Here is a 16,220-nt window from a genome sequence, read left to right as displayed (position 1 = left end):
GGCATCTGCTACACTTTGGCTATAAGATATACATTATTTCAGTTAAAAAACGAAAAAAATGTTCCAAAAAGGTGGGGTATTACTATGCTCAAGCACATTTTTTATTATTATTTTGGGGGAGGGTGCAGGGCAAGTGGGGCTGGGTGGTCTGCCTGGAGACACATAGCAGGGTGATCTTTGGGTGTCTGAGGCTGGATTTGGACCCAGGTGCTCCTGGCTCAAGGAAAATGCTCTGTCCACCACCCAGCCGCCCCTACTATTATTACTATTTTATTTGGGGTCTTTTTTTTTCTTTTTTTGGTTTTTGCAAGGCAGTGGGGTTGGAGTGGCTTGCATGTCAAACAGCTGGGTGATTGTTGGGTGTACGGGGCTGGATGTGGGCTTGGGTGCTCCTGGCTCCAGGGCTGGGGCTCCATCCGTTGCGCCACCTGGCCATACCTACAATTATTACTATTATTTTTTTTAATTTTAATTTTTTTCTCTCCCCTTTACTTTATTGCTCAAGCAAGTCTATATTTTGTGGGGGGAAGGGGATATTTTGTTTACTCTTAAACAAGTATATTTTATTAATGTATAAAAAAACATTATTTGTACAAAAAGAGAATAAATAAATAAAAACAAAGGTAACATTGGGGCAGCTAGGTGGCACAGTGGATAGAGTACTGGCCCTGGAGTCAGGAGTCCCTGAGTTCAAATCTGGCTTCACTTAATAATTACCTAGTCATGTGGCCTTGGGCAAGTCATTTTAACCCCATTTGCCTTGCAAAAAACAAAACAAAACATAGGTAACAAAACATTAGAACTGTGATTTTGCCATCAATTCAAATCACAAATAGCTTTACATCACATTATACAGATATAGACATAGATATATCAAAATGTTGTTTATGCTCATAACTATGGAATTATTGAAATTATTAGACACAGTATAATTGTCACAGTATAATTGTCTAAAGAAACAACTGTGTGATATAACTGGTCAATAATTGGGGTCCACTGAGGTGACTCCTTGGACTGCAAATGGGTCTGTGATACAAACAAGGTTTTAAGAACCCCTATTACTGAACTTTAAGGTCAGCAAAGCATTTTGCAAACAATAACATTTTTAAAAAGAGCAATACATTGCGCAAATTTTAGTTCAGAAGCATTATGAAAATAATACCAATATTCCTTTTAGCAAAGAGTTTTTTTCCTGTGGTATGAAAATTCAACCCAAAGAACACAAGACACCTATTAAGCATGAGGTACTACCAGGTACTGGGGATACAAAGATAAAATGAAAATCCAAAATATCTGTCCTCAAGGTGCTTATACTCTAGAGGATCAAAAAGCTGAATAGAAAATTTATGATAGAAGAGAGAAGTGCTTTTACTTACTCGCTTTCTTGTGAAGTAACTTGTGAGTGGCCCAGCTTCCCTTAAAACACTCCTAAAATTGCAAATATTACAAAAGTTAGTGTTGTGCCTTCCTTAGTAGAAATATACTTAAATTTTTAGGAATAAGAGTAGCTCTGATTGCTTGCATATCCTAATGGATTATGAATAATTGTGGCATCTTCTGGTAAAACCTTAAAAAAAAACAAATATTCATGACATCTGTTTCAAGTATTATTCACCTTCAACATGCAGATTAAGCTTAAACCACTGGCAACAATACAGTGTTTAAAGAGGACTAGGTTGGGGGGGGGGGCAGAGCCAAGATGGTGACAAGAGCAGATCGTGTCTTGGGCGCTCTCTCATAAAATTTCTAAAGAGGACTAGGTCATATTATTGAATACTTGCTAGTACAGTTTCATTCTTTGCACATCTCCTTATCTGAAGTAGTCATTTTTATGGTAATGATGATTTTATGCAATATCAAAGAGAAACACTGGTGAATGGTGAAATGGTTGCTTAATTTGAAATACAAATGGTTCACAATTTATTTCACTTTATTTTTTTAAAAAAAGATTTTTTATTTATTTTGAGTTTTATATAATTTCCCCCCCAATCTTACTTCCCTCCCCCCACAGAAGGCAATTTGCCAGTCTTTACATGGTTTCCATGGTATACATTGACTCAAATTGAATGTGATGAGAGAGAAATCATATCCTTAAGGAAGAAACATAAAATATAAGAGCAATATTAGACAATAAGAGATCAGGTTTTTTTTTCCCTAAATTAAGGGTAATAATCCTTGGTCTTTGTTCAAACTCCACGGTTCTTTCTCTGGATACAGATGGTATTCTCCATTGCAGACAGCCCCAAATTGTCCCTGATTGTTGCACTGATGGGATGAGCGAGTCCATCAAGGTTGATGATCGCCCCCATGTTGCTGTTAGGGTGTACAGTGTTTTTCTGGTTCTGCTCATCTCACTCAGCATCAGTTCATGCAAATCCCTCCAGGTTTCCCTGAATTCCCATCCCTCCTGGTTTCTAATAGAACAATAATGTTCCATGACATACATAGACCACAGTTTGCTAAGCCATTCCCCAAGTGAAGGACATTTACTTGATTTCCAATTCTTTGCCACCACAAACAGAGCTGCTATGAATATTTTTGTTCAAGTGATGTTTTTACCCTTTTTCATCATCTCTTCAGGGCACAGACCCAGTAGTGGTATTGCTGGATCAAAGGGTATGCATATTTTTGTTGCCCTTTGAGGGCAGTTCCAAATTGCTCTCCAGTAAAGGTGGATGAGTTCACAGCTCCACCAACTATGTAATAGTGTCCCAGACTTTCCATAACCCTTCCAACAATGATGGTTACCCTTTCTGGTCATATTGGTCAGTCTGAAAGGTGTATTTCACTTTATTTTCATACATACTTTAGTTCAAAGAGCTCAACACACCTTCTAAGTAACTCAAATTGTAGCAAGATTTTTTCACATGAATATAGATATTCCATTTTCAAAAGTCCAAATGTATGAAAAGATGAAAGGAAAGGCAACACAATCAATCATTGACTGAACCATTAGTGAGCATCTGCCCCCCCCATCTGTTGAATTGGAGACACTGAGCTCAGTTCCGGGGATACAAAGTCAAAAATGGAAATGGTCTCAAGGAGTTAACATCTTATTGGAGGAGATATTATAAATCAGGATATGCAAAAATAAGATATGAACAGGGACGAGGAACTGCATAGGAGGATCTCATGATTTAATTAATGCTTAGCCCAACAGTACTGGAGCACCATCAAAGCAAAAATGGTGCACCAGCAGCCAGAGAAACCCCACCACAGCACTTGCTTCTCACTGCTGTGAGGGAAGGGTGGGCTTTGATCCTCAAGGTCTACATTTACTTTCTCATTCGTACAATGAAGATATTACCTGCCCTAACTCACAGCATGACTTGGAGAACCAAATGATGTGATGGGAAGTATAAAATGATATATGCTAAATCGCTTTGAAAGGCATAGCATTATTTTAGTATTATTTAATTCCATTCAACAAATATTTATTAAATACCTCTATTTGGAATATATTCTCCTAGGAAATGAGAATTTTGGGGGGGGGGCAGTGGGATTTCATACCCATGATTTCATCTGTATGAAACACAGGGCTGTGTAGAAACCTTACTAAGGGTATATATCAACAACACAAATTTACCATATAATAGCAAGAAAGCTATTTGGGGCAATGAGAGGTCAAGTGGCTTACTCCCAGTCACAAAGTCAATTTGTGCCAGAGATTAAGACTGAACTCAGATTTTGATAGCTTTAAGATCTGACCTCTGTGCCCTATACCACACTATTGCTTGGGGGATGGAGAATCAAATCTTAACAATGCCATTCCCTACATGGAGTTTATAGTATAAATTTCTTATTTTTCATCATATTTCAAATGTAACAAAAATCAACAAAAGAAAAAATGAAGAAAGATAAATATTTTGGCTATATTTGGTGATGAAAAGGTAAAGTGGTCATTCACAGTGATATTTGTAGATGAGACCTCATATTGCAAGGTAGGGCTGAGTGAGACAGATGACTTACTTCCAGAGGCCCTTAAGAGTCTCCAATAAATCTTTGATAAAGATGCTTCTGAAAATACTGGCAGAATTTTAATATGACCAAATCTACTGCTGCCTTTTCCCAGAAAATATAAACATAAAAAGGACTGACAAAATCATGCATGTAAAACCAAAAGCAACATACCTAAGTCAGTGCATTTAAGCAAAAGAGTTATATAATCTAGATTTTTTTTTCAATAATTTCTCTTTTGTTTCTCCCCTCCCCAACTATTTTTCTTTCTTACCTCTATCTGGACACTATAAGTTCTTAACAAAAATGGAAAAATGTTATTTTAGGCAAGTTAAAATAAAGTTATGCAGTTCTCATCATCCATCCTCTTCTATTGTTCTTCATGTCTTGGTAAAGAAAAATTGCCCCTGCTTTTTCAACTTCACAATGTCCAATGAATGGAGGATGAGATGAATGTAAGCATTCTTTAAGTTTGTATTTCAAATTCTGCTATTATGAATTTGATATAGTAGTGTAGGGAGATAAGGGTTCACACACAGAATGACACACAGTGACCATGATGGGACAAGTCGTTCAAAACTCAGCCTTCGGGCAACTCTCTAAGAATAGAAATTGCTTTGGAAGACTTTGGTAAAGGGAATTGGGAGTTCCCCACACAGATGCAATCACAGGTCTTGTCCCTTTCCCTATGATTCAAAATACATTTTAGAACAGTCTTCTTCGATGTAGACCACTAAAAACAGAATGTGTTCCTGTGTAAAATATTGTTAGTATTTTTAAACTTCTAAAAAGGGGCACTAGGAATGCTATGAGAAGCCAGAGGGAAACCAAGAAGAATTTATTAAGCACCTGCCCTGTACCAAGAAGGGCTGGGAACACAAAGAAAGGCAAAAATAGAAAAGCTAAATATAGTGTGAGCTCCAGGAGCTCACAAACTGACAAGAGGAGACATGTGGACAATTATATAAAAAAGATATATGGATAAACTAGAATCTCAGAAGGAAGTCATTAATTAATATTATAAGAAAGGTTTAATACATATTCCATAATTTGTTATGATTTATGTACAAAAATTTTCTTAAAAGATTATGTAGACTATATTGCCTAAGTAAAATTTCCAATCCATAGTATATTATGTCATTTTCTCTTTCTCCACAAAAAAAAAATTAACATTGCATTCAAAGGAAATTTCTCAACAATTTTCTCAGTTATTTCTTGAAAAATAAACTAGAAAAACAGATAGATTTGACATCATCTTGAGGTATTTTAACACCCTTTTCTAATGCTCTCCCAGGACATAAATATCCTTGCTAAAATGACCATCCAATATACAAAGGCAATTTACAGATGAGGAAATCAAAGTGATCCATAGTCATATGAAAAATTGCTCTAAACCATTACTTATTAAATATAAATTAAAACATTTCTGAGGTACCACCTCACAACCTTTCAGACTGGCCAATATGACCAGAAAGGACACCGATCAATGTTGGAAGGGATTCAGGAAATCTGGGACACTAATACATTGTTGGTGGAGCTGTGAACTCATCCAACCTTTCTGGAGAGAAATTTGGAATTACACCCAAATAGCAACAAAAATGTGCATACCCTTTGATCCAGCAATACCACTATTGGGTCTATACCCTGAAGAGATGATGAAAAAGGGTAAAAACATTACTTGTACAAAAAATATTCGTAGCAGCCCTGTTTGTGGTGGCAAAGAATTGGAAATCAAGTAAATGTCCTTCACTTGGGGAATGGCTTAGCAAACTGTGGCATATGTATGTCATGGAACACTATTGTTCTATTAGAAATCAGGAGGGATGGGAACTCAGGGAAGCCTGTTAGGATTGGCATGAACTGATGCTGAGCGAGATGAGCAGAACCAAACACGCTAGCAGCAATATGGGAGGTGATGATCAACCTTGATGGACTTGCTCACTGCATCAGTGCAATAATCAGGGACAATTTGGGGCTCTCTGCAATGGAGAATACCATCTGTATCCAGAGAAACAACTGTGGAGTTTGAACAAAGACCAAAGACTATTACCTTTAATTTAGGGGAAAAAAAACATTATCTCATTATTTAATTTTTCTATCTCTTATACTTTATTTTTCTTCCTTAAGGATATGATTTTTCTCTCTCATCACATTCAGCTTGGATCAATGTATACCATGGAAACAATGGGGGGGAGTGAAGCAAGATTAGGGAAAAAATTGTTAAAACCCAAAATAAAAAAATAAAAAAAAATGAATGAATGAATGAAATGAGCATCCATAGGGGCAGCTAGGTGGCTTAGTGGATAAAGCACGGGCCTTGGAGTCAGGAGTACCTGGGTTCAAATCTGGTCTCAGACACTTAATAATTACCTAGCTGTGTGGCCTTGGGCAAGCCACTTAACCCCATTTGCCTTGCAAAAAAAAAAAAAAGAAAGAAAAAAGAAATGAGTATCCAAACCTGAATAAGATTTTATCTAGGCAGAATTTAAGGCTATTAAAGTTCCTTGTCAATTCTTATCTCCCCTCTTAATCTGGTCTTAAACCACTATAATATATGTAACTCATATTGAGCTTAAGAGACCATCAAAAGCCCCAGAACTTCAGGAAAACTGAAATCTAAGCATGCATACATTGTATCTAATACTTAGGCTGTCCACTCTTTTAAAACTTTGTATTGGTTTCTATTAACTTTTCATCCTATTTTATGTGGTCCAATGTTCTAGCCTGTTGAGGTCATTCTGGATCCTGATGATCCTCCAATATGTCATGGTACTTATCTAAGAAACAGATCATTTTACACTTACAATCAGTATTTAACACAGATCTAAAGGTTCTATTATACCTTACTGTTTCATCTCTCAGGTGAATGGACTGAGAGGAAGTTGCTTGATGGCTGCAGGGCAGTGTGGCTTCTCAGCTAATTAACAAGTTAAGATGGTGTGCTTAAGTTTTTGTTTTTTGGGGAGTTTTTTTTTTTGTTTTGCAAGGCAATGGGATTGAGACTTGCCCAAGGTCACACACCTAGGCAATTATGAAGTGTCTGAGGTCAAATTTGAACTGGGGCCCTCCTGACTCCAGGGCCGGTGCTCTATCCACTGCGTCACCTAGCTGCCCTTTGATGGTGCTTATGTTAAAAATATACTTTACAAATATTGTCTCATAACAAGCCTAGGAGGTAGGTGCTGTTACAGACCCCATTTTATTAATGAGCAAACAGGGATAGGGGCAGCTAGGTGGCGCAGTGGATAGAGCACCGGCCCTGGAGTCAGGAGGACCCGAGTTCAAATCCAGCCTCAGACACTTCATAATTACCTAGCTGTGTGGCCTTGGGCAAGTCACTTCACCCTGTTTGCCTTGCAAAAAAAAAAAAAACAAATGAGCAAACAGAGGCAGAAAGAGGTTAAGTCAAGAGGCTAGCAAGTGCTGGAAGCCACTCTTGAACTCAAGTCTTCTTTCCTCCTGGCGAAGTGTTTAATTCACTAGTCACCCAGTTGCCTTATCTGTGAGCTTATAACTTACAAAGTTGTAAATCAAATAACTATGAGGATTATGGGAAAATTAAATCAAGACCACTGATTTCCTAAATCAGGTGGATTTCAAGAGTTTTGCCTAAGAAAAGAAAGGTCAGTCATGTCATGACCACCAGTAGATTGTCTAAGGCACTGGAGAGGTGAAAAAGCAAGCAAACAAAAACAAAATTGCAACTATGAATGAACTAAGATAAGAAGCCATCAGGAGAAATCAGCTAAGAACACTAAGTTCAGACTGGTTGAGGTAAGAGCTGGCGAGCTGCTCTCTCTGGTTTCAAAGGGAATCAAAAAAAAGCAGACTTTGCATCTGTTCTTGCTCAAAGAACAGATGTGCAGCCAGTGGTCTGGGGCCAAACTGAAGCTCTGCTCAGACTCGGCTGAGATGCTCAGACAAGTAGAAATCTGTGGTCTGGGTTACTCAGGACCAAACCAGGGAATTTTGCTGTTCCCAGGCTCAAAGGAATAGCATAAACTGTACAGGATGATGGGGATGTAAAGGAGCTTGTCAGTGACTCATCCAAAGTGGAGATCTGTTTAGAAGAAGGGGAGGAGGACTAAAACAGAGACCGCAAGCGGTGAGATGGCAAAGTGGATTGTGAATAATTTTGGAAGAGACCAAACTATCAAGACCTGCAGTCCAGAACTGAGAACTGCTCTCCACACATGACTTTTCCTCATTACAATGGTTCCCCTATTAGGTTTAAGTGTGTAACAGTCTCTCCTACCCCCTACAAAACAAAAAGAGGAAAAAAGAAAACCAGACTCGGCACACATAAATTAATCAACAAGTCTTTATTAAGCCCCTGCTATTTGGCAATGACCACAACTGAAATGGTCTAGGGGCAGCTAGGTGGCACAGTGGATAAAGCACTGGAGTCTAGAGTTAAGAATATCTAAGTTCAAGTCCAACCTCGGACACAAGCTGTGTGACCTTGGGCCAAGCCACAGAACCCCTTTTGTCTCCGTTCTTTCTCTATAAAACAAGGGCAATGGAAAAAGAAAACAACAAACTCCTCCACTATCTTTACCAAGAAAACCCCATGAATTTTCAGTTGAGTCACAACAACAACGACAATAGGCCAGGCCCTTTGGTAGCACTGGGAATAGATGTACAAAGAATGAAACAATTCTTTCTTGCAATGAGCTGAACTGCTAATAGAACCAACAAATACACATAAAAATACATAGAGGATAAAGAAAGTTAAAACAGACATTTTGACTTTAATCACATGAGCAGGTGGAGTGGGGGGGCCAAGGTTGCTACAGCTATGGAACATGGAACTAACTCTCAGATACCGTTGCTGTACTATTAGCTTTTCTTTATTACAGGAGAACTCTCATGAAGCAAGAGTCATCTGTAAATGTACCGTTTAAAACAAAAGGACTGGCCGGCATGAAATGGAGACAAGGAGGAAGGGCATTTCAGGCAAGAGGCCCTGACGGGGTGGAGGGATGGAGATGAGAGATGAAGGTTCATCCGTGAGAAGCAGGTCTGAGCCTGCTGTGGAGTGCAAGAGGGGAGGCACGGTGGAGAAGGGCAGACACCAAGTCATACCTGGGCTAAAAGAAGACCACTATGAGTACGGGGGGGGGGGGGGGGGGGGGGGGGGGGGGACTGGGGCAAAGGAACAGTTACAAGGGGGTGAGAACAGCCAAGGGCCTGTGTGGATGGGGGCAAGGATTTAGATGTTGTGAAGGGAGAGATGCCTACAATGCTTGAAAAACTATCCCAGTCAGCCAAGAGTGGATCTTCTTGACAGAGAGAGATTTAACAGCCAGGGACAAAAACCACAGGAGTGTGGGCTCGTTTGAACAGTATTCCAAAAGGGGAGGCAGTGGAGTCTCCTGACCAGTCAGACCTGCGTTCAGGTCTCACTTATGATACATCTGGGCTACGTCACTCATCAACTCTCTTACTTCTTGGTGCTCCAGGTAACTTTCTCAAGAAGAAGAAATTACTGAGAACACGCTGTTTCATATTTGTAGAGGGCTCTCAAAGTAGAAAGATTCCCTCCTTATCAACAAAATAAAATTGCAAGTCTTATACCTAACTTATCACTGCAAAAACCAGGAGTATGAAAAGGTCTGCCACAAAGATTGCTGTGCAATCTAAGCCAAATCACACCCAAAATAATTGTTGGAAGACAAAAAAACCCAAAACCTGGAAGAACAAGAGAAAATATACATGAAATTGGAAGAGATAGGAATATGACTTGAAGCATAACAATGAACCAGGAGATTTGAGTTTGACATAATTAGATGGATGAGGCATTCAAACTAGAATGACCAGTTTCATCATCATCTATAAAAATGGGGAAAATGATTATGTCCTCTCACCTCACAATTGTTGGGAATATCATAGTTCCTAAGGTGCTCTTAGAAGGAATAAATATGACTTTTAAGAAGAAGAAATTAAGATCACTAGTGGTCATGACAAAGTAGAACAACAAAATCATATAAGGAACATTCAGGGACTGCTTTTGTCAAAAGGAGGATTTCAAAAGGTGAAGTTCTTGGAGAAACACGTTCACAGATAATTTTCCACAGCAAGCTAAATTTCCTATCACACTAATGTATAAAGATTCCACTGTTTATCAGTTACTCGCCCCTCACCCCCAAAAAGACATTGACTCAGCTGAGCAACTAACTGTTTTCCACATACATTTAAAAATCATGCAAGATCCCTGACAAGACACAACAATGGGACTATCCTTGTTCAACTATCCTTTGATTATCAATTATTAAGAAAGACAAGGTCCAAGTCTTGCAAAAAGTAGATCCCAATGACATGGAGAACTGTCCTTCCAAGGGATGAAATGGAATGATTCAAAAATAAGGAATTTGAAACACTCCAAAGTCTCCTCAATAAGATAGCCACTCAAAAAGAGATGAGCCTATCAATACCAAGCAAACAAAAGATGATATACTATATAGATTATAACAGGAAGTTGGGTAGGTGAAGTAGTATATGAACTGAGTTAACTATAGGCAAATTAAACAAGGTGGGATCACTTAAAAAAAGAAAAGGAAAGAAAACTAAATTATTTTGGAGAAAGTTAAGTGCATTTTCAAAAAGTATAAGCTTTTCCCTGATTCAAGAGGCCACCTTTCTAACACTTTCTTTCATTCAACGATCTATGTGGCTGTGAATCACAGCAAAACATGACCACTTATTTATTTCTGGCTACGACCAATATGTGGATTTGCTTTCTTTAACTATATTTCTTGTTAACCTGGGTTTTGTTTTTCCTTTTTTGTCACCTTAAAAATGTCCCACATTTATACATCATGATTTCACAATGAACAACCTCAAAATTTGACTATATACAGGTGAAATATAATTAATAAAGAGAAGGCACTGAAATGAAGGGGGTTGGAGAAGACTTCTTAGGAGGTTGGGATTAGAGAGTTGAGGCTTAGAGGATAACAGGGAGTCAGTGGTTAGAATAGAGGGCATTCTGAAGAATACCGGACAAGCCAGAGAGTCCAGGAGGTCAAGAAGCAATGCGTGCTGCTCACTGGCTATGTCAATCTATCTACTTAAGATATCTCCACCTAGGAGCAGCTAAGTGGCACAGTGGATGGAGCACGCGCCCAGGGGTCCAGAGCACGGGCCCTGGGGTCAGGAGCACCTGAGTTCAAATCCGACCTTAGACACTGGAAAATTTCCAAATGACCTTTACTGTCTAAAGGAAGGGAGGGGCAAAGGAAGGGAATGTGTTATAACCCTAAATTAATCATTGGATAAGAGGTGAAAAAAAGTATCTGAAACTAAAGGAAATGGTCATCTGCTCATTAATTAGAGAAGGCTTCATAAAGAAGCCAGAATTGGGAGTTTTAAAGAATAGAATTTAAAATAGTGAATAAAATGAGTCAATGTTAATATGAGGGGCGGCTAGGTGGCGCAGATGGGGCGGCTAGGTGGCATAGTGGATAAAGCACTGACCCTGGAGTCAGGAGTACCTGGGTTCAAATCCGGTCTCAGACACTTAATAAAAAAGGTCTAGGCCAAGCCACTTAGAAAAAAAAAAGCCCTAAAAAAAACCTAAAAAAAAAATATTAATATGAGGAGTTGTAATAAAGTTTGCAACACATACAGACAGTTCTACCCTCTATCAATGCAGATCAAAAACCTTGAATTCAACTCAGTCACGATTCTAAACTGACCTCAAGAGCATTCTGCACTCTTCATTATTGAGGACTCCCCCCCTAAAAAAATGCTTTTATTTATTTGCATTATGAGGAAGTAAACCAGTTTAGTAGTCTCAGGCAAAGAGTTTTGACCTGGTGGACCCTCAGTGGACTGCTTCTAGCACCATAAGGTGGAAAGACAGGAGCCAGCCTCAAACATTCTGCCCTTTCTGGCTATGAGGCCTATGTGTGACCCATTCATTCTGCCAAGCTATCTTTTCTGTAGAAACCAAGTGAATTATTTAGCCTTTCTGGGCCTAAGTTTGCTATCCACAAAATGAAGGGGTTGAACTAAACTCTTTTTTCCACCTCTTTAAAATCCTTCTCTATGAGTTTATCCTAGGTATTCTGTAATCAAACTAATTAGGTCATAAAGACTAAATGATTCTTTATGCCATTATCAAAAACAATGCCACCAGCATTTTCATCTACATAATTGAGTTGATATTAGTTTTTGCTGTACAATAATTTTGCTGCTATGAGTTTAGGTAAATGTAGATTTATGTAATCAAATATCTGAGTATCTGTTATGTTCAATGCTGGGCTAAATGCTTGGGAAAATACAAAAAGTGAGAAGCAAGGTTCTTGTTTCTCAAGAGGCTTAAATGTGAATAAACAGAAAAATCAGACCCCTGCAAGGCTGAATAAGAATGCCAAAATTCAGTAGTTGAACCAATGCCACATGATTAGGTGTCCAATTAAGAGAGGGGAGGACAAAGGAAGCTAGGGAAATGAGATCTGGGGATTTTAAGGGGTGTAGGGGTGTGTGTGTGTGTTCTCGATGTCTTTGTTAAGTTATAAAGAAAAAACGTTATCAATGAAAAATTAAAAGAAAAGCAAAAAGAGATGAGTTAAACACTTTGGCAGCAGTGAAGGACTGTTGAAAGGAAATGAGAAATAAACTTTAAAAAAAAGGCTCAGGGGGCGGCTAGGTGGCACAGTGGATAAAGCACCAGCCTTGGAGTCAGGAGTACCTGGGTTCAAATCCGACCTCAGACAATGACCTAGCTGTGTGGCCTTGGGCAAGCCTCTTAACCCCATTTGCCTTGCCAAAAAAAAAAAAAAAACCCTAAAAAAAAAAAGGCTCAGTCCAGACATGGAGGGCAATGAGTATCAAGGAAAGGATCTGGAGTCATCTATAAGGTTCCTCTGTATTTCTTCACTTCCTCACAACCTGATAAGAAAGGTTTTCTTCCCTTTTTTTATGTGGTAGATAAGCACAGTAATCTATCAAAATCTCTGAGCCCCTCCTCAGAATAATGTTGGAAATTTATAAAATAAAATTCATAGTATTATAAAAGAAACCAATTAAATGAAAAAGCATTTGTAGAGCTAGTTGCCGGACATATTGCTAACAGTTTTTTTTAAACAAATAGTTCATTTAGTCCTCACCACAAACTTCTGTGATTAAACACTATTATCCCCATTTTTAGTGAAAAAACTGAGGCAAATCTATTCCATGACATTCCCAGGGTCAGGTTTCCCTGACCCCAGACCCAAGCCCTATTCAGTATGCACTGGTGCCCCAATGAAAAAGCCCTGACTAGGAGGCCTGACTCTGGACTCAGTCATCGAATGCTGGTTTTAGAAGGTTCCCTGGGATTCATTTATCCAATGTTCTTATTTCACAAAAGGGACAAAAGGTCAAGAAGGACTAGGGATGCATCCATAGGGAGGTTTTCTGATGCCTGTTTACATGAGATGTGCCGTGATTAGGCTTTGTATATGGAGAAGAGGCGAGCTGAAGTAGTGTTAGATGATGAATCCGGTACCACCATGGAAGGCTGGCCTGGAAGTCAGACTGGATTTTACAATTACAGAAGACCACAGGTGGTAGGCAGAGAAGGCCAAAGTCCAGATCTGGCTTCAGGCTCTAAGTAGCAAGGAACTCTTCCACTTCTGTCTGCCTCAGTTCACTCCTCTATAAAAATGGGGATAATGACAGCTCCTCTCAGAGTTGTTGTGAGGATCAAATGAGATAGAATAATGCAAAGCAAGGATTATTATGATAAAATATTTAGGAAGAGAATTATATCTTGCCCTAAAAGCACAGAGTGGTTTTGGAGGCTTTGCTATTACCCACCAAATACAGACTGAGAAAGTATCATACCAACGTTTTTGTCACTAGAATTTTACTTTTGTATATTTAGAGGAAGCATTTTACTTAAAAGAATTCAAAAAGGGAATGCTCTATAAAGCAAGTAACCAAACTATAATGAATTATTTTTTACAAGTATATCTTTTCAAATATTGTTTATTTAAAACATTTTGTTGCCATGAGGGCAGGGCATGATCTAGGCATGGGTTCAAGTCCCCCTTCCCATACTGGCTAGCTCCCTAACCTTACAGGTTACTCCTCTCATTGCCCTGGCAACTCTGGAGTTTTCTCAAATTACAGATAAGATCAATGAAAAGAGGTTCCACAAAACAGTGAGATTTACAAGACCAAAAAAAAAAAGGGAAAAGATTTTTTTCCCCAACTACGGTAATAATGCAATTCTACTAGAATAAGCTCAAAGTCTATCTGCTACAGGCGAACTTTCCCTATCTGTCAGACTAATTGTAATTGCCCTTCTTCCCACCCCAAATTCTATCTGCTATATCAAGTGGGAGAAAGCCTGTCTTTGTATCTATCCCCAAGGCCTAGCTCAGCATCAGCCACAGATGGTAATTAATAAAGGCTTATTATGATAGGCAGTTAGGTGGCACAGAGTACAGAACATTGGACTTGGAGTCTGAAAGACCTGAGTTCAAATCTAGCTTTAGACACCCTCACTATTATTCTGGGGGAGTCACTTAACTCCTCTGAGACCCAATTTCCGCATTTGTAAAATGTGGCTAATAGTACCTACCTTTCAAGGTTGTTTTAAGGATCAAATGAGATAACATATCCAAAATGTTTTGCAAATTTTAAAATAATATATAAATGCTATTATTAACTAATCATCTTCATATTATAATTAAATTCCTTTTAACTGATAATAGATGAAAAGTAGCTAAGTAATCCTTTCCAACTGCAATCCCTCTTACAAGCATGACAATTCTTTCAAGGATATAATTTCCAAAAATACTGAGAGGAGGTATAACACAATGGAAAGAACCAGAGCCAAATGAGACAAGCCCAGTCTTGCCACAGCTGAGTCCCCTGACCTCTCCAAGGAACTCAAGAGATGGAGGGGATTTTTTTAGGTTATCTAGTCCAATTCCACTTATAAATAAATGCAGAATTGAGCTCAGAGGCATTAAGTGCTTTCCCCAAGGCCAAATAGGCAGGAAGCAGCAGGCCCAAGATTCTGCCCCAGGTCTTTGTCTTCACCAGGGCAAGAGCAATCTTCCAAATCTTCCAATCTTCCATCACAAAAACAGATTTACAACAACTTTTTTTTTTAAATTCAGTTGCAACTGAGCTGAATGAACACATTCCCAGGTATGAATAAAATTGAAAAGGAAAAGGAAAAATGGCATGGGTGGAAACCCAGATTTAAGAGAGCTGCCAATATAACTTCTATTTTGGATTTGTGCCCAAGCCACATCTGACACTGACCACCACCAAAGTGCTGCTCTCTACTCCTCAACTCCTTTATCCAAGCACCAAATTTTATAAAAACATCACCTATTATATCTCTCTTAAGCCAGTCTTTTCCTGAGCTTCCCATTGCCAGTGCTAGTCTTTGAAGATTGACTTTTCCATTCCAGCCGTAAATGCCAGGTCGCACAGAATAACCCCTGGGCAAGGTGAATTTCAACCTTCCCATCACACAGAGCTGCCGTTGCTTCTCAAGTCCTCCTAAACCTACATCTCTCTGCAGCACTAGGCACTCCTGATTCCTTGTCCTCCAATGACTTCTGAGAACTAGATCAATTATCTGTTCAATAAACAGCTAGGGTCAGACCCTGTGCTAAGCACTACGGATTCAAGTAAGGAAATGATCCTATTAAGGGTGAGCTTTCAATCTAATGTGGCAAGCAACAAGAATAAACATACAAGCACATGTGCATTTATATATGTATGCACGTATGTATGTACACACACATCTCTATTACAGAATTATAAGGGGTCCCCCCCAAGTCACTGTTTTCTATTTTTTTTAATGTTTCTTTAATTATATATTCTTAGTTTCTCTCTTTTAAGGCTCAGCCCAGGCTCCTCATCCTAAAGGAAGTCTTTCCTGGTGCCCTCCTCCCTACACAAATTATATTGCATTTACCTGGCTAAACATTTACCATTCCTTCCTGGCAGAATAAAAGCTCCCTGAATTCAAGGACTTCTGTCTACTTTCTACCACCTTGCAAAGGTTTTATACTTACTAAGTGGTTTAGTGTTAGTTGGAGTGCACAGCAATGACATGCTTTTCCATGTTTAGGTAATCAAGTATTAAAACTGAATCTATTCTTGTTTTACATTGAAGAGCTTTTAAAAAGTTTTACAAAGCAATTTTTGTAAAAGATTTCATATGATGACTCACCCTTGCCAAATAGCAAGAGTTTCCATAAAACTCTATGAGACAAATATGCCAAGTATCCACCTCTATTTTACAAATG

At 38.8% G+C, this 16,220-nt stretch overlaps 1 protein-coding gene across 2 annotated transcripts in view; it reads right to left on the bottom strand.

The window, feature by feature from the left end:
* Positions 1 to 16,220, bottom strand: part of METAP1 (methionyl aminopeptidase 1) — a 57,049-nt gene that overhangs the window by 28,567 nt on the left and 12,262 nt on the right. For both annotated transcript variants that reach the window (XM_074228083.1, XM_074228084.1), the window contains exon 2: positions 1,377 to 1,428. In XM_074228083.1, the coding sequence (XP_074084184.1) occupies positions 1,377 to 1,428 (52 nt within the window). The remainder of the gene's footprint in view (positions 1 to 1,376; positions 1,429 to 16,220) is intronic.

The sequence above is a fragment of the Macrotis lagotis genome, chromosome 3, assembly GCF_037893015.1.
Source record: "Macrotis lagotis isolate mMagLag1 chromosome 3, bilby.v1.9.chrom.fasta, whole genome shotgun sequence".
Classification (NCBI taxonomy): domain Eukaryota; kingdom Metazoa; phylum Chordata; class Mammalia; order Peramelemorphia; family Peramelidae; genus Macrotis; species Macrotis lagotis.
The sequence above is the reverse complement of the archived record's forward strand: the minus strand, read 5'-3'. Positions and strand labels throughout refer to the sequence as shown.